The following is a 26413-nucleotide window of genomic DNA, read 5'->3' on the forward strand; positions in this document are numbered from 1 at the left end:
ATACGTTGTTAGCTATCCTTAAAAGGACACCAAGAGAGGCGGACAGAAGGCGAGAAGCGCTAATCAAATCACAAATAAGAAGAAGGGGAAGAGGCGTGTCCTGTGTCGAAATAAAGTCGATATCTACAGCAGCGTACAGTCTGATCCCTAATATCCGGATCTCTGCGTTAGTGGTGAGTGATCTGAATCTGATTTTCAATATTTAACATTTTAAAAACACACAGCACAGCATGAAGTATCCAGCCTGGCCAAGAGGGAAGAAACTGGTTCACCTGGATTTGAAAGGTGCCCCTCCTACATCGAAGTACCTTCACCAAGTAAGAGCACACAGCAAACCCCCTGTCTGGCACACACATGTACACAGTACACTGTCACATTGAAAGCATTATTAAAGCATCCTGTCCACTGCTGTTCTTTTTCCTCAGCTGATCGAGCTGTTCTCTCAGCTGGGAGTGGATGGACTTCTGGTGGAGTATGAAGACATGTTTCCTTATGAGGGGGAGCTGAAGCTGCTACAGGCAACAGCTCAGCCTGCTTACAGGTACATTTGCACACATGGACACCCGCTGTCTTTAAAGGTCCAGTATGTAACATAAGATAAGATGAGATTTACAAAAAAAAAAAAAAAAAGGGGGTTTGTAGTCTTAGAATCATTACATTACATTACATGCCATTTCGCAGACACTTTTATCCAAAGGGACTTTTTTTGTCGTCGTCTTAGTCGAGGTAGAGTCGAAAGAAATGTGTTTTTAGTCAGTGGCGGAAGATGTGGAGGCTTTCTGCTGTCCGGATGTCAGAGGATGTCAGAGGAATCAGAGGATGTTTCACCACCATGTTGCAGCAGAGCCGACCGTTTTTTGACATCCGCTTTCTCAGAATTGGATGTCACATTTGATATTAAAAGCCTATTTATGCCTGTATTACTATTTTATGTCGGTCTTATCATGCAGTGAGATCCTGTAATAAAGTTATAATCCGTCATGTGAGTTAATATGCCATGTGATCATAAAAACCTTTGGTTTGATTTGTAAGTGTGTTTACTGTTTCCAGCCACAAGGAGATATTATCTATGCAGGAATTTGCCAAGTCTAAGGGCATGGAGGTCATCCCGCTCATACAGACTTTTGGTCACATGGAGGTGAGGCAGACATCCTTCTCTCCTGATGGCTGTAATTGACCACTTTTCACTCTCAGTGCATGTGTCACATTTTATGTCTTCTCTGTCGTAGTTTGTGTTGAAGCATCGGCCCATGTGGGGCCTCAGAGAGGCGCCCAACTGTGTCTGCACCCTCAATCCACACACAGAGGACGCGCTGAAGCTAGTGATGGGGATGCTGAAGCAGGTGGTGGACCTCCATCCAGGTCTAAACACGCTGCACATTGGAGCAGATGAGGTATAGACTCGTCTTGTTGTAGATCGTTGTGTTTTCATCACCGGGGTGTTGTTGATTTTCTCACACGCTTGTCCTCAAGGTGTACATGTTGGGTGAAGGTGAGCAGTCAAAGGTGGAGTTGGCTTCACCAGGATGTACAGTGCAACAGCTTTTCCTGGGTCACGTGACCAAGGTCGCCAAGGCCATCAAGGAAGCGTGGCCTGACATGAACATCATAATGTGGGATGATATGATGAGAGGCATGTGCCAGGACACACTCAAAGGTGAGATAGAAATACAGCTGGTTCATACATCACTTAATACATTCAGTTAGATATTTGTACTCTTTTGTCCACTTTCATCTTTTTCACAGCCAGTGGCCTAGTTGGTCTCGTCCAGCCCATGCTGTGGGACTACACGCCTGACCTGGATGTGGACAAAACTGGTAGGGATTGTAGTCTGTCGTAATTGGGCACAAAAAATTATAAATTAGCCTGCAGCATAGTACTAATTGTGATGTATCACCTCCTTAATTTTGTCATCCAGTGGCTCTGCTGGAGAAATACTACAGTGCCGGCATGACGGAGCTGTGGGCAGCCAGCTCCTTTAAAGGCTCAACCTGTGTTTACACCTGTGTAACCCACACGCAGCGACATGTGGAGAACCATCTGCAGTGGCTAAAGGTGGCTGCTACCTTATCTGCCGCCATAAACCTGAAGGGCATTGCCATCACCGGATGGCAAAGGTAGGAATCAGAGGACGTTACACGCCCTTCTCAACTAATTATTAATTTATTTTATTTTTTTCTTCTTGTAGTGTGTTTGTAGGGATGTGATGGAAGATTTTAGAGGACTGGACATGTGGATGATTACTTGTTTGAATCCAGGAACGTCTGTGTAGGTGGTGGTTATTGCAGTGAGAGTATATAAGAAAAGACAGTCCAGTAGTGGCTTGTTAGGTCTTCATCAATTGAATCATGTGTCTGACAATATATCCAATAATAGGCTTTTCCTTCACTTTTCTGCATCGTCAGGTATGACCATCTGTCAGTGCTGTGTGAGCTGATGCCGGTGGCTCTTCCTTCATTAGCAGCCTGTCTACAGACACTCTTCCACGGCGAGTTCAGCGCTGAGGCTCAAAGCAAAGCCGCTGAGAAGTTGGGCATCTCCTCTGTGGAAGTGGAGGCCATGGAGAGGTGAGGTCTGCCACCGATCAAAGTCTCTCTTTTTATACGTGCACCAGTACCTGCAGGTTTTGTTTCTCTTAGGCGATCTGCGGACGACCCACTGTTTCCAGGAAGGAAGCTCACCGAGTTGATCGTGGAGCTCGATGCACTGCTAAACTGCGAAGACATTCGATCTTTTGAGAACAACATGTAAGTTGTGTACTCTACACTGGTTGGGAAGAAAAGCTATATTTCAGTTCAATGGCAACTGATAAGCTCTGTATACTTTTACTTCAGGTACGTGAGAGGATGGCTGAGCCCCTTCCAGCGACAGAGGAGGATGGTATCTCCACTCATCACCATGCAGATTCACAGCCAAGCAACAACGTGAGCAGAAATGTCTTTTAAAATGTCGAAACTCAATGACGTCATAGTCTCACCTCTCATGCTCCCAAGTCTTCCTCTCACTTTTCTCACTTGCCATATATACTGTAGCTTGTAAAGTTGTTCTGGGAGAGTTTGTGTGTATGAATAGTACATGTGGGAGACCATTTTCATTGTCCTTAGTTTTACTACTGTCAGCTTACTGACATAAGCATAAGCATGTACAGCCTCTCAATGCAGCTAGATGGTTTTTGCCTGCCTTGTAAATGAACCCCCATCTTGTCACATTTCCACAGCTACTTGACGACATTGCAACAGAAGACGGACATGTTAAGAGAGGAAATGGTGCAATTTTACCCAGAATCAACGGCCCAGGAGTGGATTGAGGAACACATCACCCCCGTGATGGCTCCTTTACAGCAGATAACAGAGGATATCATTGCCTGTGTAAAGGAGATGGTGCCATAGACTAACTTGGCTACTCAGTGTCTAAGACAAAGTCAATATTATTTTTGCAAGAAGCGTGGAAAATGTTATATTTGATTGTTTTGCTTACCCAGTGGTAGTGATTGTAAAATGCAGGAACAGTTGCAAAGAAAGGAATAAATAGCAGACTCTTGGTTTATACAAAACACCTTTATACCATACTTGCAAATGTGATAAACTACAAAATAAAAAAGTAAATGAAATCAACAAACAGATTTTTCTTTTAAGCAGCGCACATCAACATTCATCATCTGCCAGAGCCCTGATTCAGTCAAGAAAGAAATAATTTAAATCACCCAAGTGTTTCAGTCTCAAGTTCAAAAAAAGGTATATAAAATGTTAACAGTCCAAATATTTTACATTAAAATCCTTCATGCCTGGTTACAGTTTTCAGTTTGTGGCCTGGGTGTGAATAAAAACATGCAAAAAAATGTGATTATCAACTGGGTGGTCCAGAAAACTGTGAGAAAGACACTTCCCATTGACTTTCACTGCACATAAACATCTATTATCACTTGGAAGGCACAGTAAATCTGTAATCTAGAGTGTATTCTAAAGGCAGTAATTACTTAAAAAGAGGTTGTTCAGAAAGCTGCATTTAGTAACAGTGAAAGACGGTCTCTTTCCCCCTCCCACATATCTGAGAACTTGTTTAAGCAAACTTAACGTGTATGTTTTTCCATTCTAGTGTACATGGAGATGCTAAAAACGTTTTACTGTAGCTTCCCTAGACTCTTACACTTAAACAGAATGAATATTTGGTGTCATCTTTCACAGCCCATCCTCAGTAATGGCTTAGCAATGCCAGAATGCCCATGATTCATTTGCAGGAAGGCTGCAAGCGAATATAGATCATATTTTATCAGTTTCATCGTCGGAATCACTGCTTTCATCCAAAGAGTCTTCTTCCCCTATGAACGCTCTCTCTTCCTCCTCTTGCCTGCGTCCCTGCAGCTCTTCCAGCACTAAGAAGCGTTTCAGCAGCGCAGCAACTGCCTCCACATCACTGACAAGTCACAGAGCAAAGCAAAAAAATATACTTTATAAACCATTTGATAGCCTGTGGCAAAGTACAATACAAACGTGAGTCAGGTGGCATTAGAGGAAGCAGACAGATAAGTGGATAAAAGTAATACATCTATGCTGACAATGATAAAATGTCTTAAAGTTGAATAAGGAGTCACACAGGAGTCAGCACTGGGGTCCTAAACATTTTCCTGTTTTAATTTTTGAGTCTCTTAAACTGCTAATCCAAAAAGATACACACGCACAGGTTCTTTTCTGACTCTGCATTGACTTCCATTCATTAGGACAGCCAATTGCCAAAGCCTTATCCCTAACTTTAACCATAAAGTTAATGCCTAACCCTTACCTAAACACAATTAAAAATTGAACACTATACATAACTAGTTCCTCAAAAATGAGGTTCTGCCTCGTTGAGACCAGGTTTTGATCTCTGTGAGTTCATTTTTAAACATTAAATGTTCTGAAAAATTCTGAGGTGAATCTGAAAGGCGAATACATTTACAATGTGTGGTGTATGTCAACAGCTGATTACGTACCTGCGGCCCCCCAGAGTGGCACTCTGAGTGAGGGGGTAGGAGAAGCCAGTTGCGAGTCGCAACACCAGCACATAGCCCTTCCCAAGATATCGTACCCTCTCCTCTTGTACGCAGATATCGCATAACTGTGTCAAATCCAGCACAACTGACAGAGAGAAGACAAGAAAACTTAAGGTTTAAGATTCGGCACTCTCAAACCCAGACTGTACTGTCCCAACCCACTCTGGGGTGTCACTCACTGACCTTTCTCATGTCCCTTCTTCCACAACGTCAGGACAGAAGCATACAAGCTTACGGTGATGAGCTCGATCCGGTTCTTGGTTTTGTCAAACATGGCCTCCTCCCATTCCTCCATGTTTTGTATGGCCACAAACATGCAGCCGGTCACATAGAAAAGCTTCCACAGGATGCTGTCTGTGTGGACAAAGAAGAGATAGAGAACTGTGAGATAAAAACACATCAATAAAAAGTAACTGAAAGATGCAAATCTTTCAGTTACTTTCAATTACAGAAACAGATAATGCATATTCAGTTTGCGTACCTGAGCTGTAGTATGCAGCTGCCAACCCAATAGATGCTATACCTGCATTTAAAATGAGACATTGAGTACAGGGGATGCAAGATGTTTTAATTTACAGTTTTTGTAGGTTAATGTAGGAGATTTGGTTGGGGTGTTTGTTTCTTTCATTATTATTTCAAGCAATTTGAATGACAATTGCAGACACTTACCAACCAGAAGAGACCATGAACGAATGCCCGGGGATCTCTTCAAGTGGAGCAGAGTGCCAGTGTGCTCCTCAACTGTCATGTATCCCATCTGAGCAGACAAAAATGTTTGTTTATACATGTGTATGTGTAGATATATATATATATATATATATATATATATATATGTGATCTTTAAATAATCTACCGTGACATGTCTTCCCTGGCAAATCTCAGGGGACCAAGAATGCCACGGACATTTCTTTGCCATAGTTAAGACATTTTTTAAGAAGTAAACCAGCATTTCTAATATTTATGTAGATGTGTTTCTAAAAATATTCTATAATATGCTCTTTAACTTAAGGACCTGTTTAGAAGAGGCATTTCTAGGCATTGGATTCAATGGGTTCATTTGTACACCACAATTATAAAATATACTTTTGTCTTTTTGTTTGTTTCTATACTAGGGCCTTCTACACCAGGGCCTTCATAGTAGATTCATTTCAACTTGGCAAGTCCAGAACCAGTGCTTCAGTCTTAAGAATTGTCATGTTATATCAGTCACAAAACTCAACATCTTTAATACTATGATTTTCCAGGATACCCAGTGCCTACCCAGTACTGAAGACACAGAACATGTTGTCCTCAAGTCAAGACATTTTTTTAAAAGTTCATTGAGCAACACTTAGTCCATCCACCCTTCTTTGTTGTTGGATTGGGGCTAACTGTACGTGGTGATAGAGAACCACACACCTCTGTCCCACTTAGAATGCACAAAAACATCAACATCAATATCACTTACCGTTTCTATATGAAGTTTTCCTGCAATTTCTCGTACATTTGTTCGACAAAACGCGTGTAATGAATTATGAGGAAGTTGTTTTTTCCTGTCAACTGCCTTGAATGGGTTACTCTTCCTGGATCCGCCCACTCTGATTGGACGACTTGATTTTCAGGATGTCTTCAAAATAAAAGCTTAGTCGGGTACATTTAAATGATAGATTGTATTTGCCTGCGTATTTTGTTTAATGCATATGTTCATCAATGTTTTTAAACACATCAGTGGGTTAGGAAAACATAAATTATGTTTGTTTTATGCTGGAATGGGCTCAGCTGCGCCTTACGCGCTTTAAGGCTCGGTTGGCGCATGCGCAACACACGTGCCGGGGATACACAATGGAGTCCGACGTGAACACACGACACTAGCCCGAATCCTTGAAGCTAGGACGGTTCTAGAAGCGCCAGGCCCAGGTACTTGCATGATGAAGTGACCGCCGAGCGGCGAGATAGCGAAGGAACAGCACACAGACGACTCTACCAGCTGGTGAACGAGAGCAAAGTAGCCGCTGAGCTCACCTGCTTTGCGGCTCCAGTGCTGCTGCTTTCCCTCAGTGACTGACTGTCCTCTGCATTTTTTGAATGCCTTTGTCTGAAAGAGCCGTGAAATAGAAACCGTCCGGTGAGTTAAGTTAGCTTAATATTGACACCAAGGTGTTTCATACCATTAAACGTGCATTCAATAGAAATTCAAGGTCAATACAGCAATTAAATCGTATATCGCCAGGCGAACCTTTTTTTGCGTAGTTTACGCTAAAAAAGAACGTGTGCAATTGGGTAATTGCCTATATTTGTGTTTCTACGTAGTCGGCAGTTTCGTTGACCTGTAGTCACAGCCATGACTACGCTGTTATGACATAGCAGAAAGGGTCAGGGTAGGCCAGGGCAATAACTCCATAACAATAACAACACCCACATGATACAATTTTCCTCTATCATATGTAACTAAGGTTAAGGTTTTAAATCGACATTTGTTAATGCACTGCGCATACATGTTTGAGACATAAGCTATGGATGTTTTGCTCTAAATGTTTTTCAATGTTTTAAAGATTAAATCACAATTCAATTCGTCTTGAATTTTCACTCATGATCAGAACTCAGTGTTTAATTATCTGATATTTATTGATATTCTGAATTCTAATATTTACAGTATCTGTTTTGGGGTTTTTTCAAATGGCATATAACTTACAGTAGATCAATGTGAGATCTGAAACATTGAAAGAGCATTGCAAATCATCTACCATGGAAAGATCACTTAAATTCAGCAGTTATAACAATAATAATTGTGATAAATTTCACATCATAGATTTTTTTGGTTCTGTTGAGTAAAAGTTGAAGTGATGTGTTGATTATGTGAAGTATTTATGAGTAGAAAACAGTGAATTATTGCCCAGACCCATGTTATCGTATAATTACAGGTAAATAATGTTTATTTCACAGTCAAAGGGTTTGTTTTCTTTTAATTATTGCATACGTTGTATTTAAACAATATGTGGCTTTAAATGATGACACCCTTTGGCCCTTCACATTATATGCAGTAATGGGCTTTGTTTTGGCTGTGCGTGTGTGTGTATTTAACTAAAACCATTTAAGTTTTAATGACAGGATACAAGTTTGTGTTCAGTGCAAGTTTCCCATCATTATGAAGCTGTTGTGTTCATGATAAGAGGGGCCGGTTGTGATAGGATAAGAGGGAGGGGGCGGTTTGCTGGTTCACAGGAGGGTGGAGTCGACAAAACAACAGATATCATGGTAATGATTCAGGGGGAACATGCCGAGAGGAAATAATCAACACTAGGATGCAGTTTCTGCCTCCATCTACATAAATGAATATGTATGTGGAGTCCATACATAAGTGTGTGAATCTATTTCCTTTATTTTTCAGGTAACCTACTGAGAAAATGTCGGAGGTCAGCCTTGCGAAGCGCAAGGAAAAGTGTGAGAACTGCACCAAACAGGTGGATTTCTGATTCTGCATCACAGCATGAATCCAAAGAAATTGCCTTTTATCTTGTATACATGCTGGATTAGTTGAACTAGTTTTAACTCAGCTGCTTACCTGCTTGCAGTGCAACAAGAAGCAGAACGACGATGGTGCTGACTCGCAGCAGGATAAAGAGGAAGTCAATGGACAGGTATTCTATTTTTCTTTTCTTTCTTTCATTATTGATCTAGCAAAATTAGTCACCATCAAGTTTGCATGTTTACTTAAGGGATTTTTTTATTAAGTACACAAAAATCCAGTTTACTATTTGCATAGTTACACACTTTTCACATTCTAGAATTTGAAAAGTGTATGAAAGAAAGCCTCAACCTCTATTGCTTTGATTATGACTATGTTTTCCTCTTCTGAGTCCAACTTCCTGGATTTTTTGGTGATTTTGTTTTTTCCCTTAGATTAATGAGGGATCTCAGCTGTTGCTGAGTGCTTGTCTCTCCTGCGACGGCTGTCTCTCAGAGGAGGAGAGCCTGAAGATTTCTCAACAGAGTGTGGAGGAAGTGGAGCGAGTTCTGGCACTCAATAAGGTACAACATGCAACAAGTTTGGCAGTTTGAAATCCAATCATGTCTGGAAGTTATCTTCTTGCACTTTTTGCTTGCAATCGTTCTTATTCTATACTTTGTCTGTTGCTCTATTTAGAAATGTGACGCGTCGAAGCACAAGGTGCTGGTTGCATCGGTTTGTCCACAGTCCCTGCCTTTCTTTGCTGTAAAGTTTGGTCTGGACATCAGTGAAGCCGCACAGAAACTCTGTGCCTTCCTTAAGACACTGGGTGAGCTTTGTTTCTTCTTTGGTTTCACAGCAGTAGGCATCTGTAATGTTACATCACTGCTTCCTTCTCTTTTACTCGCATACCTTTTATGAGTTTGTAAGGCTTTAAAAAATTATATGAGGCTGAAGTTTGTAGAGGGTTTTTTCTTCAAGTGGGTGCTAAAGTTGCTTTTTAACTGGTATAAATTCCCACTTTGCCATTTATTTTTTTGCAGAGGTTCTTTTATTTGTGTGCAAACATTGCCACCTACCCATTGGTATCTGTCATGGATGCTCAACATTCTTTAGTCTCACTGCTCTGTGGATGCTGCATTTCAGGAGTACAGTACGTGTTCGACACTACCCTGGCGGCAGGCTTCAGCATCTTAGAGAGCCAGAAGGAGTTTATTCAGAGGTATCGCAGGAGGAACCATGACTCCCATGCTCTGCCTATGTTCACCTCCTCCTGCCCAGGTAAAAACTCTACGCCGACGTGTTCACTCTTTCATTCCCACTTCTCTTTTTGTCCCCCAGGCAGCTGACTGCATCACAGGGTTCATTTGCATGCCATAAGCTGAACATAGGGAAGTCAGAGCCGGTTTTAGAAATTAAAATAGCAGAGGGGAGCTGGTGGGGAGAGATAGGAAGCTTTTTCTTTCACCACTCCCTTTTGTGAGATATACTCTCTGCATAGTGCAGACATATGATATATCTATACGTTTTTTACCTTTTAAAAATGACATGGCAGTGCAAACAGGATCTGCAGTTGTTTTCTGACATTCTGAAAGTATTACTACTGAGATGGTGATAAGAAAGTGTAGGTTTTTTCTAAATCAGAAACAATGTGAAACCAAAATCAAATATTTATAGCTATATATAGAACCCTTTTTTCCCCACTGCTGATAGAGACAGCAGCATTTTTAAACATGCGGTACACACATGCATAGTTAAATTAATTTCCACTGGTCGTTGAGAGGAGTACTACACAATTCTGATGCCTGAGAAGTTTAACATTCTTTGGAAATAGAGCAGATAACAAACATAATAATAAGTTGGGGAAAAAGGAAGGTGTCAGAGACCAGAACTGGGACAGTGATAGTCAATATTAGCCTCGCTATACCCTGCATGTACTGAAGAATGTTGCGGTATGTGGTTTTCCACATAAAACAATGAAAACAACTTAATAACACGGCACCATGTGGGCATGTATGTGTATGAACAGGGTGGATTCGTTATTCAGAGCGCATCTTGGGCAGTCTGGTCACTCCTCATATCTGCACCGCCAGGTCTGCCCAGCAGATCATGGGCTGCCTGGTCAAGGACTACTTCTCTAAACAGCAGGTGAGTGAGAATACCTGTCAGAACGGTGCAAAGTCACAGTCGGACACCTAAACACTTTGTGTGGCAGCATCGAGAATTGTGAAGTCTAAATATGTTATAAATCTGTGTCGTTTGCAACCAAATCATGCAGACTCTCAAAAACTATTCCTGTATCTTCTATAAAAATAATCAAATTAGGTTACAGTCTAAAGTATGTTTTTCATGCTTCTTAAAAACTCTTCTAATCTTTTATCCAGACTGTATGTAAACATGACTACATGAACTTAAAGTAAGCATAGTGCTAATGGTAGATTCTGTTGTGTAATGTACGCTCTTCAGTGTAAAGAAAACTAAAACACTGTCCTCTTGTAGGTAACTGCTTTATATCTCCCAGCAGAAGCTGAGTCCAGACAAAGTTTACCATGTGGTGGTGGCTCCCTGCTTTGATAAGAAGCTGGAGGCAGTCAGAGAGGAGTTCACCAACAGCCTGCTGGAGACCAGAGATGTGGACTGTGTCCTCACATCAGGTTTGGTTCTCTCTCTCTTACAGTATAACATACACAAACTGCTGCCTTGGGCAGACTACAATCTGCAAAATCTTAATTCTATTTAGTTTAGAACCTTCATTTATTTTGAGTACAACTTTTAATCTCTGGAGGTGGCTTTAAAAATCCCACTAGCCCATATGCATTTGGAAGATACCACATTTTGTCACTATATAGTATATTAAACACATCTTCTACTTTTACTGCTTTTGAATTGCTGCCCTCAGGCCCGCCGTTAACATTACCCTGGCCTTTCACGAAATGGAGCAAAACAGCAGTTTACATGATTAAATCTTTAAATAAACATTTGAATGATAATGTTAAAAAATTTTTAGATGAGTGCTGTGCACTGATGCTGTGTGCCTGTGATGGGAATGTTGTCAAGGTCTGTCCTTTTAGGGTGATTTTAAGTGAATATCTAGTCTATAAATGTAGTATGTGCTGTGTATTGAATTGGTTTTACTTTAGGAACAATTAAGTTTGTATCTCCTGTACATAGTAGCATCTCATCCTTTTAAAAACAAATGGCACACCCATTACTTTATACTGTATAATCACATCATACAGTAGCTCTAGGCCAACAGGAAGCACATCCCTTTTTCTTCTGTCCTGCTTAGACCCAGGTGTTTGGAGACGGTCAGCCGCTCACACCACAGATCACAATGCATCTCAGGGGGTTTGTTACTTCCTCTGTTGTGTAATTCTATCTGAGAGGAAGCTGCAGTCACCAAGACGGACATTGGAACGAGCACACAGTCCTGTACAAGCATCCTCACTTGACGCCTCTTTATTTACTTCTTCTCACGGTAAACCAAGCTGATAACAACGTGTTAAAGTGACAAGGGGATGTTTGATGGTTTCAGGGGAGATCTACTACCTGATGGAGCAGAGGAAGGTTTCAGTGGAGGAGCTGGACTCTGTTCCACTGGACCAAGTGTGAGTAGTGGAAGTCAAACTGACAATACACTGGGAAAAAAGTAATAATATGTGGTTGTTTTTGTGCAACGTCTCATTAAACGTCAACTCTGTGAAATAGTAGAATTAATAATTGATACCCTTTGTTAACTGTGTAATCGTAAGTTCTTGGAGCGACGAGTGTCATTCACCCCTGTGGTTGTACTTTGTGTTGCTGATGTACGAGATTGGTCTTTGTTGTGCAATGTTTGCGGTCAACTTCAAGTCAACATTTACTGTAGTTGTTTAGGAAAATTGTTGTGTATATATATATATATTCACGCAACGCAGGCTGGGAGAGGCTGGGGACACGACGCTGGTGAGGCACGAAGGTCGAGGTTCAGAGGGTTTCCTGGAACACGTGTTCAAACATGCTGCTAAGGAGATCTTTGGTGTGGACGTTCATGAGATCACATACAAGACCCTCAGGTGAGGACCCCCAAGAATTGGAGCATATTAAGACTTGTTACTAACATTCAGCATGTTGAGTCTTCTTAGGGTTAGGACAGGTATATCATGGTATTAAAAAGCCATGCCTCTGTTTTTAATGACTCAAAAACAGAGTGCAGGAATCACTCAGGTTATGTGTGTGGCTTTAAATAACACAGCCCCTCCCCTCCGCGTTAGTGTGAACAGACATTCGGCTGCGTTTACCGTTTAGAGCTGTAATCACAATACAATACAGTGGTATTTTTGCATGTTATTGGATCAACCAGGACTGATGTTAATACCAGGTCTAAGATCCTGTAAAAGCATGATTTTGTTACCAGATGTGTATTTGCATACAGCGAGGGGAAGTGAGATTCAGTCACAGGTGGTCACAGGAGACGGATTCCAGGACACCAGGTGTGAACGGTCATATTTAGCTCTGTCCCCATGTGATCAGCTCTTTCCTGATGACATTAATACCAAGTGAAAATGGTGGGCCTTTGTGTCAAGGAACATAACGTGGCTTTCTCTCTTGTCTGTTAGGTGTGACAATTCTGAAACTGAGAACACAACCACAGCGAGCAAACACATACCCAAAAAGAAATGTAAACTTGAGGGCTGAGATGAAGCTAAGATTGCACCCCTAATGTGCCGGCATTAATACCATGATTATATGCCTTATTTATGTCTGACAGGATTGTACTGTGGGAAATCTGTGTCAGAAAACTCACCTCACATTGCTGGTTTTACAGAAACCGAGACTTCCAGGAGGTGACACTTGAGCGGGACGGGGAGACTCTGCTGCACTTTGCTGCCGTCTACGGTTTCAGGAACATCCAGACCCTGGTTCACCGCATGAGGAAGGGACGTGTGCCTTACCAGTTGGTGGAGGTGTTGTCCTGCCCAGGAGGTAAGATCACAATCAGCAACATCATTTATAACATAGTTATAGTTTTAAGGTTTTAGAGACCGTTTTTTGGACTCAGCTCTGCATTGTTAAAAACACTTTTATACTTTATACAGTTTTATTGATCCACAAATAAAGTATGTGGATCGACTGCTGTGGCGACCCCTGAAGAGGGAGAAGTTGAAGAAAAAAAGATGCTGAACATTGGTCATCAGCTGGTATCTGCTGCTTCAAAACCATGTTTTCATCATGGTACAGTTTGGTTTGGTACAATTCGCAACGGTAAAGCCCGTAGTCAGGCTGGCCCTTTGACTGAGAGCAGTACCTTTACTTCAGGGGTGGGCAATTATTTTCCCCAAGGGGCCACATGAGAAACAAAAAATATTGTTGAAGGCCGGGCCAAATTTGAATTAATTTGAATTAAATTTTATCTCTTATCTAAAAAAGCAGTAAAATTGTATTGTTTTGGTGTAAATTTGGCAGCACACAAAACACACACAATAAACAACACAATTACTCACCAACTCTATTAAAAATATGTAACTGGCTAGCGTCACCTGTCGCTGTGCAGACAGACGCAGATATGTGCGTCCATACGTCAAGCTTTTCAAAATAAAAGCAACATAGTTGTAAGATGCCCAGGTCTGCTTTACTTGGTGCCTAAAAATGGAATAGTTGGGGCCAGTTATTTTGGTACCATTCCAAATGGAACATGTTTAACACACTCCATGGTCCCAATAAAAATGAAAAAGTCAAGGTTTACCCTACATTAATCATAATTAACAGTCCTAAAACATCTGACAAGCAAAGGCTTTTAGTTTCAGTCTTATTAGCTTGGACCTGCTCCTGTAAACCACTCCTGTTTTTCCCATGTGTTACATCAGGGTGTTTAAGCGGCCGCGGTCAAGCGCAGAGCGAGGTGGGAGGACGGCTGGACAAAGCCCTTGTCCAGCAGATGGAGGACGCCTACACCAGCCTGCCGGTCCGTCTCCCCGAGGTCAACCCCAACCTGCACACCCTCTATCAAGACTGGCTGCAGGGCCAGGACTCATCACAGGCCAACACGCTGCTGCACACTCGCATCCGAAGCCAGGGTCACATCCACACACAGCCTCCACACATGCAGTGGTGACAGGAAAGTAGATTGTTCAAGATGACGGAAAAAAAGGGGGACATTTCTGCTCGAAAGCATCCAAAGCCGAGGACTCTGTTGCGCCGCAAGTCTGTAAAGGTGTAATTCTTCCATTTAACCACAGGGTGGTGATGTATGCATTTACAAAACTGTGGATTGGCTGAACCAAAACTGAGGTTTCAAAAAAATGAAGAAGTCTGTAGAAAGTGTGAACTATTGACGGCAGCTTACAGCGCAATAAGCCCCCGCACAAAACAAAGAATACAACAAAAGGAGCTCATGAAATGAACATGTGGATACTGAATGTACATTTAAAGAGTGGTTTGTGTTTAAAAGCCAATCCGTCCCAGTATGAAATTAATGTTTGTTTTCTTTTATGTCACCACTGTTCCTGTCTAAAAGACGAGGCAGTAGCTATGCAACAGTGTGAGCGTTGTCTCTCATCAGTCACAAAAGTAAGTGTTGCTCTGATAAGAAAGAATTTAGTTGCCCAGTGTTTGGTTTATACGTCCTCCGTAAAGAGATGATCATTATAATTTTTTATTATTATTTTAAATGGTACAAGCTATTTTATTTGTTCCCATTCCACCAACTAGTTTTTTTTGTTTTTTATTAAACGTTGTCGGTTTTTGTTTTTCAATGAAACATACATGTCATACATGTTAACCACTAAAATTATTCTGACAAACAACACAAAGTGTGATGCAGTTTGTTATTCTGGGAAATATTCAACCTTTTTCGGGGAAACGATTATCGCAAGTCACGGTGTAAAGTTAAATGCAGAGTTTCTTATTGATGAGAATGATTGGTCATGTTTTTGTTGCCCTCAGAATCCATCTCTGAGTTTTAAATGTTTGACGTGTGAAGTATAAGGAGTTAATGATTTGCTTTGGAGGGGATTTTGCCTTAAGCGTTTAGCCACCATCGCAAAGACAAAAGTATGTTCTGCAGGCTGAGCTACAGACCATCAACGTTACTTTCATCCCTGAGTCCCTGATTAAATGTCAGATTGTCATTGACGGAGAAAAACAAACCGAACTTGTGTCCTAAGTTATAGTCTAAAAGGAGATGTTATAAAAGTGCATGTGAAACTGCGTTTTTATCTTAAGTATTTACACCAAGTTGACACTTTATTCAGTAAACGAACTACATTTGCAAAAACATGCGTCGCCTCAATGCAGCCCTTTAACAAAGGCCGTCTTGGTGATTACATATAATACATACCTAAATGTGGTGGCCACAACAATAGAAACGCCTGAAAACTGTCTTGTGTCCTTTTATTTTCTGTTTCTTTCTTACTACCTGTAATGAGGTGTTGCGTCAAAGTAGGCGTGTGTGTGTGTGTGTGAGAGAGAGTATAATGAAATCTGGCTCAGCAATGCTGGCATTTTCTGAGGGATTTGCTCCTTGATGCATCAGAAAGAAGTTCTCAATGAGGTAAGCACCTTCTTTCCTTAACTATTTTTTTTTTACACTAAATCTGATTTTCTTAATTAAAAGAAAAGCACTGTTACTTTCAAACACCTCTTTATAATTAATTATTTGTTCATATGATAATCTCACCTGTTGATTTAGAACTTAACTTTTTATCACCTACCTCCACATTTTATCATGTACAAACCTGCGTGCAGTGGTAGATTAACTGCAGGACAAATAACTGAACCAGAATGTGGTTCCTGGCACGCGCTGGTTTAAAGGTACGTTCGATTGTTTTTACAATTGTGTACTCGAGTTAGTTAATGTTTACAATATTTCCCCCTGAAATGAGGGTAAAAGATCAAAGATAACGCAGCGAGCGGTGCAATCTGTAACAAACTTCTCAAACAAATAAAACAATGATATATTGAGAGAACTGTGACATCAGGTCTTCACAGTCTGATGCACTTTTCAAGAGATAATTTGTCCATTAGACACATGAGGAAATAAGGGCAGCGTCATATTTCCCCGTGTCCATGGACAACCGAAATAAAACGGGAGCTCACCTGTCCATCATACCTGCATGACACCTGAACACAGGTCGTAGTCTTCCTTTCGTCTGTTACGCCTGAGGTGCTGACCAGGTCATACGTCAGTATTATCATTGCCTCTGCGGGAGGTCTTGAAGGGTTGAGTGAGCATCAGTGGGAACTGCTGGTTGAAGAATTGTACTGGAACTTGGTAGCGTGCTTCCGATGACCATGAGCCATTTGAGCTGGGGGTCTATTACATACCGCTCACTGGTGTGTTCCTGAGGGTGAGAAGTGCAAGATCAGTAGATGTTTCACAGTTCTTTCAGCTGGTCCAGTTGACTGAGCATAGCCTGTTCTAGTACGGGTGAGCGTAATGCCCCACGAAGTTCTCAAGTCCTTACTTTCTTGGCTGGCGAATGGAACATGATCACACAGCAGTTCCTTAGGGATGCCTCGTCTGGAGAAGACAATTTAATTTTGTTGATGACCCTGCTTGATGTTCAGGACTTCTGGGTATTCTGAGATGTAGTCTCAGAATAGAAAAGTAGTAGTCACAGGTAGAAAAGGACTTTTTTTTCTCTTTCCACTGATGCCTAGTGCTTGAATCTGGCCAAACCTATGAAACTCATCTGGAGGAACCACTGCTGCTGGCTGCCATTCATATTATTTTCTAAGGAGTGCCTTTCTGGTGGAGAAAAGGGACCCAGTGCCCTTCCAATCAAAAAGGTGCTGTTATGAAGTTCCCCTACATGACAGAGTCACAAAGGGTGTCATTAGAGGAAATTATATTAAGTGCTGTACAGAAAATGCCCGTCTTGGTGATAGAAATGAATTCAACAATAATGTGTGAAGGTCCATATAGAGGCCAATGGAAATTCAGTGCCCAGGGTCGGGCTGCCTTTGACCCCAGTTTGCACTTCGGACATGCCTGTGCCTTAAGTGTGTTAGTGACGCCTGTCCTATCGGGGCGAGTAGGTGCCCTTTTCATTTTCGCCCCTGCCCGTCCAAATGTCTGTGCACGCCACTGACACAGTCGCTGCAGACCCACAGAAATTGTTTAACCGAAAGCATGCGTTGATGTTTTGCAAACGGGAACCAACACTGTGTTGATTTGAAAGCAAGATAAGGCCCTAAAGAATCAAAACAAAGTGGAGATAACATTGCTCTTCACTGTGACTTTAGTTACCTTCAATTTTTTATTTTTGCCTCATTGCAGGCATAACACAATGAGATGTCACCAATTCTTACATAATGGAGTCTTTAAAGTACACAACATTAACTATACTCAGTTATCAAAAGTAATGTTTTAGAAGTAAAAGTGAGGCGTTAGAATTGAGCTACAGTTGCTCTTCAAATAGAAGGTTCAATTTCCGCTTCTGCTTTTCTATACGTGTCCTTAGGCCAGACACTTAACTATGTAATTTGTGTGACAAAGCTGTGGTCACCAAGACTAGAGAACAACTCTTACCGACTCTTCTTCTGATTTGATTTGGAAGTATCGAGGGATGAGAAAAGTAAAAGTTGCTAGAAATATAAATAAGAAAGTAAAGTACAGATCCATGAGCTATCCGAGCTGGCACACCACAGGGCTAAGGGCCGTCTGCAGTGACCCAGGTTTGATTCCACCTGTGGTCCTTTGCTGCAGGTCTTCCCCCTCTCTTTTCACACTGTCCAATAAAGGCAAAAAACAACAACAAAACAAAGAATATTTCAAAAAAAAAAACAGTTGCTACTGTTCCTGCACCATGCAGCTCCAAGTAGTAACACTGAAGACAAAAGTGCAGCACAGAATTTACTGCAGCCCCATGAAAAACTAAAACAAAAATATTACACTTACCACAGAACACTATTACTCTGTTACCTTCGTGCCTCTTTCCTGATTCTTTAAGTTTATTTTCTTCCAGGTCCTAAACACAGTGGAGCTTCAGCGATGTACTTCCTGTGGATGTGTTTGGCCCTGCTCTGCGCTGCCGCCCGCTGCCCACATAGCAGTGCATCTTCAGATAAAAGTATGTTCCATGTTGCTATCACAAGTAAACATACAGGCTACTGCAAATACATGAAGTTTAAAACTTGCTTTTAATCTCATTCAGATTTGCGGCTGGAGTGCAACAAAACAGTGGAAGTAGTAAGCGGAACGTCTGCGACGCTGAGCTGTACTGTACTGTACGACCAAAAATATCAAGACTGTGAAGTTCTTGGTGCACATCTCACCTGGATGAGCACAAGCAGCAACATAGAATGTCACTTTCAGCGCGTTGCCAATGAACAGGATCATCAGACCCATGTGTTGTTGACTATCCCCGCTGTCACAAAAGACGATAATTGTACCATCATAGTATGGACAAACTGTGGCTTCACGGAGTCATCATCTGTCAAAGTGTATCAAGACACACAGTCATTCCGGAGTACAGGTATGTGAACAAGTGAATGTGTGCATTATTATTTGAGAATGGTGAGTCAGCTATTCCCAATTGTTGTTGTTGTTTAGTTTTCTCTTATTCACCTGTCCTCGTCGTCATTCACCTGTCCTCGTCCTGTCCTTTTCAGTGCACACTGGCAGACAAATCTCATTGTCCATGGACACTAATTCTTCTAGACAGACTAAAGGTAAAACAAAGCACAGTGCCAAATGACTCAACATTACCAGATGCATTTTCTGGGTGGAAATGACAATTATTTCACACGTAAATCTGACCCCATTCAATCCATATTTATTTCAGGTTATTATGTATAATATGTACGGCAAAGGGCCACACAGTTGGTGTAGTGGTTAGCGCCCTTGCCTTTGCAAAAGGCTCTAGAGCACTCTAGCTAACGGGGATCCTAAAACAAATAACATGTACCGTATGTTTTCTCTTGCAGACCAGCCAACACGGGTTTACATCTCGCTGGGTGTCGTTTTCATCCTCGTTGTTGGTGGTGCCGTTTTGTTCTTCTGGAACAAAAAATACAGAAAATCTTCCATCAAAGGCCAAGAATTTGCCTACTAATGTAATGTCTGACTAATTCTGAAATGTCACTGTAAAGGTTTTTCTGTTGTATGTAATGTATATGTTTTCAGTAATTTTGCACAGATTCTTCTTCTTTAAGTAAAACGTCTTTACTTTGATTTCAGGAATGCTGTTTGCAGTGTTTAAATCTAGACCGTAAACATTTTCCAACCATTTTTAACAAGCTGAGCTCCTTTCCTAAACCTTTAAAACTCACACTTTTATATACATTAAAGTAATTTTTTTTAAACATCTTGGATGTCATCTGCATTTTTTTCAACCTAATCTTACTTATTTGTTAACTTTGTTTGCCTTTTTAAGATCCTTTTATCCTTTTACCTATTTTAACCATAATTGAATCTTTTAATTTCTTTTAAAAACTTGTTTTGGGGTGTAACTTTTAAGCAATAACGTACAATTCTGTTTTTAAACTTTCCTCTTCAGCCCCTTTGAAAAGTGCTCCCTAAGCACAACTTGTGTAGATTAATCAGTGTAAAGATCGTTCATTTATTTTTTATTAAAAAGGGACACCTCCCCACTTTTTGTAGCAAGATGCTGGTGTTGTGTTGTCATAATAAACAACCATGAGGGAAAACATGATAAATACTGGATAAATGCTAATCTCCTTGTTTTGTAACAAATAATGTTCTGTAAATAATTGTCATTTTTCTGGAAAAAAAACAAAACTTGGTAGCCAAATAAATAAACAATACAAACATGGATGGTGTCGTTTTTCTTTTGCCATGCACTCATTTTTAAAATCACAATGATGGTTTGAGCTAAAGAGTTTCACGTATCTGTAATTTGTTATTTATATTTCTAGCAACATTTCCTCCAACTATCTTTGTTTCACGTTACTACCAAATAAAATCAGAAGAAGAAGAGTTGGTATTATGGTCTGTATTTATATAGAGCTTTTTAGTCTTGATGAGCTGCTTTACACCCTAACCCTAATACTTTTACTTCTAAAACTTAAGTACATTTTACATCAGAAAATGACTTTTTAATACTTAAGTTCAGTAAATGTCATATACTTTAAGACTTTTATGTCATATTAAGTCATATTATTAAAAAAAAAGTGACTTAATCTTCTACCAAAGTCATTTTCTGGGAAGATTCTTGTACTTGTACTCAAGTATCCCTTTATGTACTTTATACAAGACTGTATATGTATTGCCAATTTCCCCATATGGGATGAATAAATGATTATTTTATCTTATCTTAGTTATGATTAAGTTTAGATTAAGTCTCTCCATAAAATGAATTTGATAGAACTGCTATCTTCTTATTGGCACTTATTAACGAGCTGGAAAGTGTTTTGTTATTTGAGTCACTTAAATATCCCCACACACACGTCAAGGTGCAAAAGTGGCATCTGAGATAAAGCTCATAAAGCTTCTACCCTCAGGACACTGGGTTATTTTGGCCCTGAGCAGAGGTGGAAAGAGTACTGAACTATTTTATTCTAATTAAAAGTACCACTATGTTGATAAAAGATAGATAAAAGAGTAAAAGCTACTTTTACTTTTTTTTTTTTTAAAAAAGGTTCTTTCTTGTGTTTTGAATTGAATTAAAGGCAAACCTTTACAAATTAAAGTGCTGACAAAAATAAAATATTTCAGCACATAAGTTATCAGTCAAAATGGGTCAAAGGTCACAAATGTCACTCACTCAGTGGCCTTAATTAATACATTTTTAACATTCTACTCAGTAACAGATGTGATTTAAAATGTTGCAAAGTATTACATTACATTACATTACATTACATGTCATTTAGCAGACACTTTTATCCAAAGCGACTTACAAGGGAATTGAGTACAACCTGCCAGGGGTGGAGTTGAACTTGCGACCATGAAATCTTTGCACACAGGGTCTTAACCACAGGCAAAAAATATAAATAATAATAATAAATATCCAAAAAAAATACAAAACAAAATATACTTAGGTAAAAGTAAAATTTTAAAAATGATTGCTGACATACACCCTGGACAGTCAAATTTGTAAACATTTTTTACTAAACTAAATGTCTCTATGTTTGCATTGTGCAAGTGTGAACTGATGATGATTGTGTTTGGGAAGCGACAGATGAATTGACCTATAAAGTTGTCTGAATCTGAAAACCGTAACATACAGTGATTGACGGCTGTTGGATGTATGGTGCTTTGTCAAAGTGTGCAGGTGAACATGACGCCGGTTAATAATGTAACAGAACTTCAAACAGAATGCTTAACAAGCAGAAACAAGCACTTCCTCTTCTTTGAAGAATTCACACATTCACCTACACACGTTGATCACCACTAACCAGAGTCAGTGTCACATCCTTGTCAGTCAGTCTGTGTTCATCTTGCCTGCAGCTCATCTTGCAGGATGAAAGTCCACTGGTGGAGTTGGGTGTTGGGATTTCTCTGCATGCCTGCTGAGATGATGCTCTACAATTGGACAGGTGAGTGGGTGCAAGTGAGAGGAAAAAGAAAGAAACAGAACGGATAAGTTTTGCATTGAGGACCTATAAAAGCTGAGAAAAGGCTTTTCCTGTTTGCTTGCGTGCCCTTGTTGTTGTCTGTCTTTGTCTTATCCTCTGCAGCGCAGTGTCTCAGAAATCATTAGAGGGAAGAAAAGACTTGTAAATTTAATTTTGTTTTTCAAATACAACAATAAATGATGTCACAACTGTAGTTTTAGCTGCTTTATATATACAGTAATTGCTGATGGTCAAACATTGGGTCGACTCCACTGACTTCATTATTAATTTAAAACATAAATAATATCCAACATCGGTAAAACAACAAGTAGATTTGCCCTTTCAAATGTTGCATACAACATGCATGCATTTGAAAGAAGCTTAACATCCTAATACTTAAGTTAAGGTACTCCAAAACTGCTCTTGTCTTCACTACTTGTACTTTTCTTGACACCAACAACAGCAACTTTTAACACGGCAGTTTGGATTTCTCGTGTAATCTGTGACTATAAAAGTTTCTCTTACCAAATAGGAAACACTTTACGTTAAAGTACAGTAATATGGAAGAAATATTACAGTAAAACGTTCTAATTTCTGTAGTAAACACTGCATGTAATACAGTAGTATGGCAATATGAAGGAGGAATGTCTGGGAGACATAAGTATGTCTATGTAATTCAAAGGTTGTCTGATTTTGTTTGATTTTGATGCACAAGCACTACACATTACACTAATGGTTGATACTCATCAACAGTTAAGGGAAAAAACTAAATAAAACAACATAAACAACCAATTCAACTAATTAAAGAGTTTACTGCAGCTGGTAAACTTTATACCTGTATTAATGCACACATACCCACGCATGTGTGTGTGTGAATGTATGTATATATACATATATATATACATACATACATATAGATACACACATACATACATACATACATATATATACACATATATACATATATATACACACATATATATATATATATATATATATATATACACACACATATATATATATATATATATATATACACACACACACACACACACACATATACTGTATAGTATCTCCTCCTCCTTAAGTTGGCGGTTGGTGGTAAGTGTGAGAGTGTATGCATGAGTGTGTGTGAGTGTATATGTATGGGAAGCTGGGTAGTCGCATGTGCTGTGTGTGTGTTCTTGTACGTGTATCTTTGTGAGGACCAAAAAAAACATATAAACAAAAGGGAGTGAGGACATTTTGGCTGGTATTCACGCTCTGTCACCACTTTAAAAAGGACCTTTTAAGGGTTAAGACTTGGTTTAAGGGTTAGGATCAAGTTTGTGTATGTTCCAGGTATTATTATAGAACTATTATCTCAGTTGTATTATGTAGTATCACCATGTTTTTATTTACTGTAATGTTAAGTGTTACGATGTTCACTAACACTCTGTCTCGCCACACAGTCTCTCAAAGCCCCTCGTCCCTCTCTTTCATGAGAGTGAACTCATCGGTTGAGATCACATGCTCCACGTCGCTGTCCGACCCGGAGGGTCTCTACCTGTACGGGCGTTTCCACGGCGATAAGAGCATCGTGTACCTATCCTTGCACGATGGACAAGTCGTCAAAACGACCCCGGCTACAGAATTTACAGGCCGAATTCACGTGACTCCAGAGCAGCAGATGGAGGCAGGTACTGGGTTCACGCTGCATCTGTCTGGGCTGGAGCTCAGCGACACCGACTTCTACTACTGCTCCTGGACTCACTTCGTATCGCAGACTGGCAGACTGGAAAACCAGCCAAGCAATGGCACCGTGATCATTATCACAGGTGAGTGGAATTAAAAGTTTTTAAAAAAATGTTGCATGTTGATTTAAAAAAGCAATTTACCTTCCGTCTTTGGTAACTGTTTCTCCACAGAGCACGATCCTCATCTTCACTGCAGGGACCAGATCTGGGATCTGACCTCGATTTGCTTGAGTGCGGCAGCATTCACTGGCGTCCTGCTCTTGATCATTGTAGCACTGATTCTGCAATGCAGAACGGTAAGAGTGACCCACATCTGCTCTAACAAACATAATTTAACAACAATAATCAACTCGACTTACAATAAACCAAGTCATTCATTATTTCTGAACTTACAGACATTAAACATTTTAGGACTTGGTGGACCTATGCACTTAAAAATAAAAACTTATCTCCTGCCAAATACAATACAGAATCTTTTTTTCTGTGGATCTGTGAAACAGCTGCACAGAGGAATTAAAACAATGTACATCACTATTTTTTGTATAAATAAAAACTAGCATTAACTGAAAACTGAATTGTGTGTTCACAACTAAAATTGTAGCGAAAATGTGCTTAATTTTCATTTGTACATTTATTTCATACATAAACCTTTTTAGGTTCATATGAAGTGTATTTATTTTTTCTCTGCTGGCAATTTTGCAAGGTTGTATTTGAGACACAATACTTATACAAAACCTTTTTGAATCTTGTACTTGCCAAGTAGTCTGCATATTGCAAAAAACTAAGCCATAAAAATAATAAAAAATAAGGCAATCAGGGATGGCAGACTTCATCCCATTCATGCAACAAGCCTCTGGCGGCCTCTGTTGGTCATATTGGCAAGTGCAAGTGCGGAAACACAAACAAACAAACCAAAAACAATAGTTCACGCCCACTCCGTGGAGTGAAGTAACTAAACAGAAATTAAGCATTTACAAAAAATACCAACTACCAAACCCACTCTAAAACTAATTAAAACACACTCATTTTTAAAAACAAGTGCGAGTCAAAACAAAATAAAAACTAAAACTAATGAAAAATCCCAAACTATTATCACTTTGTAGCCTACTGTACACCTTTTCAGTCTATTTCTTTTTTAATTTATAATAATGTGTGTTTGAAACGTGTCAACACAAATGCACCTGCATTATTTGTGAATACCTGTGACTGAAATAAATTAACTAACATGCAAGAGAGAAGACAGTCTGTCAAATTAATGTGTTTTCTGTGTGTTTTTTTTCCACAGTTTAAGAAGAACTTCAGACCTGCCAGAGCTGAAAAACCACTCAGACCCAGAAGCCCTCCGCACGTTTGCCCTCAGCACAGGACACTGTGCAGTCCCTATATGGTCACATCTACGAATGCTCTGGACTTCAGGGGCATTCTGTGATATTCTTTTTTTTGTTTAAAAATATACAGTATACAGCATTTTTGAAACTTTTGATTTTGCAACTTGTTAACCATCATAAAGGTGCCTCGTGCTTTTTTGCTCTGATTTTCATTTCCTTTTGAAGTTAAATTTGTGTTTTGTTTGCCGAAAAAGTCATTGAGCTACCACATCCTGGCTGATGTATGTGAATGTTTTTGTTTGCAACGCAAGCAGTTTGTTCATTTTGTTTGACCTTTAATTTGTATTCAGTGTAAACCCTTTCTTTACCCTCAGTTGTGTTTGCGTTTGAAGTAGATGCCCATATTGATTACCTCAGAAGTTAGTCAAGAAAAACAGGAAATAATGACAGTTATCACTCAGTTCTGTTTCTGACTTTGTTTCACTGACAATTTCTTTCTTCCTTCCTTTTTCAACATAATGTGAAAGCATTTTATAAATAAAGGTGTTTTAAAATCATGTGACATATTTGTGTCCCCAGTCACTTCTGGGGTTTTATCACAGTGTTATTATTGTTTCCTACTTTCCCTTTTAATCAGTTTGTTGTTGTCTTTTATGAAGATATTAGAAACTTTAAATCTGCATTAAATAGGCAGCAGTTGACTCTGATTCTGTAATGTCTTCATTCATTCCTTACTTCCTTCCTTTTGCAAATACAATGTGTTTTGTGTTTGTAAACAAACCTGGCCAGATAAGCTTCCACAAATAAATCTATCTGTAATTCTCCAGTCCTCGTCTTGGTTTTTCTACTGTGTCATTCAGGCAGAAATTATTGACGTACGACACGTTTACAAACGCCTTTTATGAGCAAAAATGCACCTTGTTGTGACAAATAAACGTACTTACGCAGCTTTGTTGAGTTAGCGTACATGTTTTAACTTTTAATCATCAATTATTAGTATAAAAACATATATGGAACCAAAGTGCTCAACACCTGGTTGTTCCACGGATTTTTTGGATGTGACACAAGCTACAGTCTTGAAAAGAATCTATGGAGTTTGATTGACTGTACATTTATTGACATTTGTTCACATATGTATATAATTATAAATATCACGAAACGGGTTTTGAAGCGAGTAAAAGTAGAACGGTGTTAGCAGTAGCATTAGCTAGCTATTAGAGAGCACATAGCTGCGGAAAGGTACCCACAAAAGGCCAAAAGTTTGTTTTACCTTGGCTTGTTTGCTCTCTTGTCAGTCTCACTGACTTTCACCGGTCAAAGCAGAGACAGAAGACGCAGCTGGTCACCAAACAACACGACAAACAATACAGTGGATTTAATTTTTCCGTGTTTCAA

General features: G+C 39.8%; 4 protein-coding genes and 1 long non-coding RNA gene across 8 annotated transcripts; 3 read left to right on the forward strand and 2 right to left on the reverse strand.

Moving 5' to 3' along the window:
* The first annotated feature begins 149 nt into the window (after positions 1-149).
* hexdc (hexosaminidase (glycosyl hydrolase family 20, catalytic domain) containing) lies at positions 150-3615 on the forward strand. Its single transcript, XM_044016659.1, has 11 exons — positions 150-317; positions 426-541; positions 1051-1138; positions 1230-1394; positions 1474-1657; positions 1747-1818; positions 1920-2118; positions 2407-2568; positions 2641-2748; positions 2836-2925; positions 3219-3615. Exons 1-11 carry the CDS (start codon positions 231-233, stop codon positions 3388-3390), a joined length of 1443 nt encoding a protein of 480 aa, XP_043872594.1. The 5' UTR covers positions 150-230; the 3' UTR covers positions 3391-3615.
* On the reverse strand, positions 3544-13305 carry LOC122761441 (cytochrome b-245 chaperone 1 homolog). Of its 2 annotated transcripts, none has more exons than XM_044016668.1 (6): positions 13244-13305; positions 5700-5787; positions 5512-5553; positions 5214-5384; positions 4971-5115; positions 3544-4414 (listed from the first exon to the last, which is right to left on the reverse strand). In XM_044016668.1, exons 2-6 carry the CDS (start codon positions 5785-5787, stop codon positions 4261-4263), a joined length of 600 nt encoding a protein of 199 aa, XP_043872603.1. In that variant the 5' UTR covers positions 13244-13305; the 3' UTR covers positions 3544-4260. The 2 variants fall into 2 exon arrangements, with proteins under 2 accessions (XP_043872603.1, XP_043872599.1); XM_044016664.1 differs by lacking the exon at positions 13244-13305 and adding an exon at positions 6478-6629.
* narf (nuclear prelamin A recognition factor) lies at positions 6826-19747 on the forward strand. Of its 3 annotated transcripts, XM_044016662.1 has the most exons (17): positions 6826-7134; positions 8398-8470; positions 8582-8647; positions 8910-9038; positions 9154-9286; positions 9604-9738; positions 10487-10605; positions 10982-11111; positions 11993-12065; positions 12375-12512; positions 13265-13422; positions 14304-15988; positions 16189-16248; positions 18405-18509; positions 18594-18914; positions 19051-19110; positions 19366-19747. In XM_044016662.1, exons 2-12 carry the CDS (start codon positions 8414-8416, stop codon positions 14549-14551), a joined length of 1386 nt encoding a protein of 461 aa, XP_043872597.1. In that variant the 5' UTR covers positions 6826-7134; positions 8398-8413; the 3' UTR covers positions 14552-15988; positions 16189-16248; positions 18405-18509; positions 18594-18914; positions 19051-19110; positions 19366-19747. The 3 variants fall into 3 exon arrangements, with proteins under 3 accessions (XP_043872597.1, XP_043872595.1, XP_043872596.1); XM_044016660.1 differs by lacking the exon at positions 16189-16248; XM_044016661.1 differs by lacking the exon at positions 16189-16248 and having other exon boundaries at positions 6826-6926.
* Positions 19748-21795: 2048 nt separating this feature from the next.
* On the reverse strand, positions 21796-26350 carry LOC122761445. The gene is made up of 3 exons (XR_006358551.1): positions 26289-26350; positions 23832-23971; positions 21796-21922 (listed from the first exon to the last, which is right to left on the reverse strand). It is a non-coding gene; the product is annotated as an uncharacterized LOC122761445 (long non-coding RNA).
* LOC122761444 lies at positions 21861-25844 on the forward strand. Its single transcript, XM_044016675.1, has 4 exons — positions 21861-21936; positions 23406-23771; positions 23862-23986; positions 24976-25844. Exons 1-4 carry the CDS (start codon positions 21861-21863, stop codon positions 25117-25119), a joined length of 711 nt encoding a protein of 236 aa, XP_043872610.1. The 3' UTR covers positions 25120-25844.
* Positions 26351-26413: the final 63 nt, after the last annotated feature.

This window comes from Solea senegalensis, unplaced genomic scaffold (assembly GCF_019176455.1).
Source record: "Solea senegalensis isolate Sse05_10M unplaced genomic scaffold, IFAPA_SoseM_1 scf7180000014711, whole genome shotgun sequence".
Classification (NCBI taxonomy): domain Eukaryota; kingdom Metazoa; phylum Chordata; class Actinopteri; order Pleuronectiformes; family Soleidae; genus Solea; species Solea senegalensis.

Excerpts from the sequence above, each read along its gene's own strand:
- hexdc (XM_044016659.1), top strand. The coding sequence starts at position 231 with ATGAAGTATCCAGCCTGGCCAAGAGGGAAGAAACTGGTTCACCTGGAT. Across the intron at positions 542-1,050 it reads ACAGCTCAGCCTGCTTACAG|CCACAAGGAGATATTATCTA; the intron begins GTACATTTGCAC and ends TACTGTTTCCAG. Across the intron at positions 2,749-2,835 it reads CGATCTTTTGAGAACAACAT|GTACGTGAGAGGATGGCTGA; the intron begins GTAAGTTGTGTA and ends CTTTTACTTCAG.
- LOC122761444 (XM_044016675.1), top strand. The coding sequence starts at position 21,861 with ATGAAAGTCCACTGGTGGAGTTGGGTGTTGGGATTTCTCTGCATGCCT. Across the intron at positions 21,937-23,405 it reads GATGCTCTACAATTGGACAG|TCTCTCAAAGCCCCTCGTCC; the intron begins GTGAGTGGGTGC and ends CTCGCCACACAG. Across the intron at positions 23,772-23,861 it reads CACCGTGATCATTATCACAG|AGCACGATCCTCATCTTCAC; the intron begins GTGAGTGGAATT and ends GTTTCTCCACAG.
- narf (XM_044016662.1), top strand. The coding sequence starts at position 8,414 with ATGTCGGAGGTCAGCCTTGCGAAGCGCAAGGAAAAGTGTGAGAACTGC. Across the intron at positions 9,039-9,153 it reads GAGTTCTGGCACTCAATAAG|AAATGTGACGCGTCGAAGCA; the intron begins GTACAACATGCA and ends TGCTCTATTTAG. Across the intron at positions 9,739-10,486 it reads GTTCACCTCCTCCTGCCCAG|GGTGGATTCGTTATTCAGAG; the intron begins GTAAAAACTCTA and ends GTGTATGAACAG.
- LOC122761441 (XM_044016668.1), bottom strand. The coding sequence starts at position 5,787 with ATGGGATACATGACAGTTGAGGAGCACACTGGCACTCTGCTCCACTTG. Across the intron at positions 5,116-5,213 it reads GAAGAAGGGACATGAGAAAG|TTGTGCTGGATTTGACACAG; the intron begins GTCAGTGAGTGA and ends TCTCTCTGTCAG. Across the intron at positions 4,415-4,970 it reads GCCACTCTGGGGGGCCGCAG|TGATGTGGAGGCAGTTGCTG; the intron begins GTACGTAATCAG and ends GTGACTTGTCAG.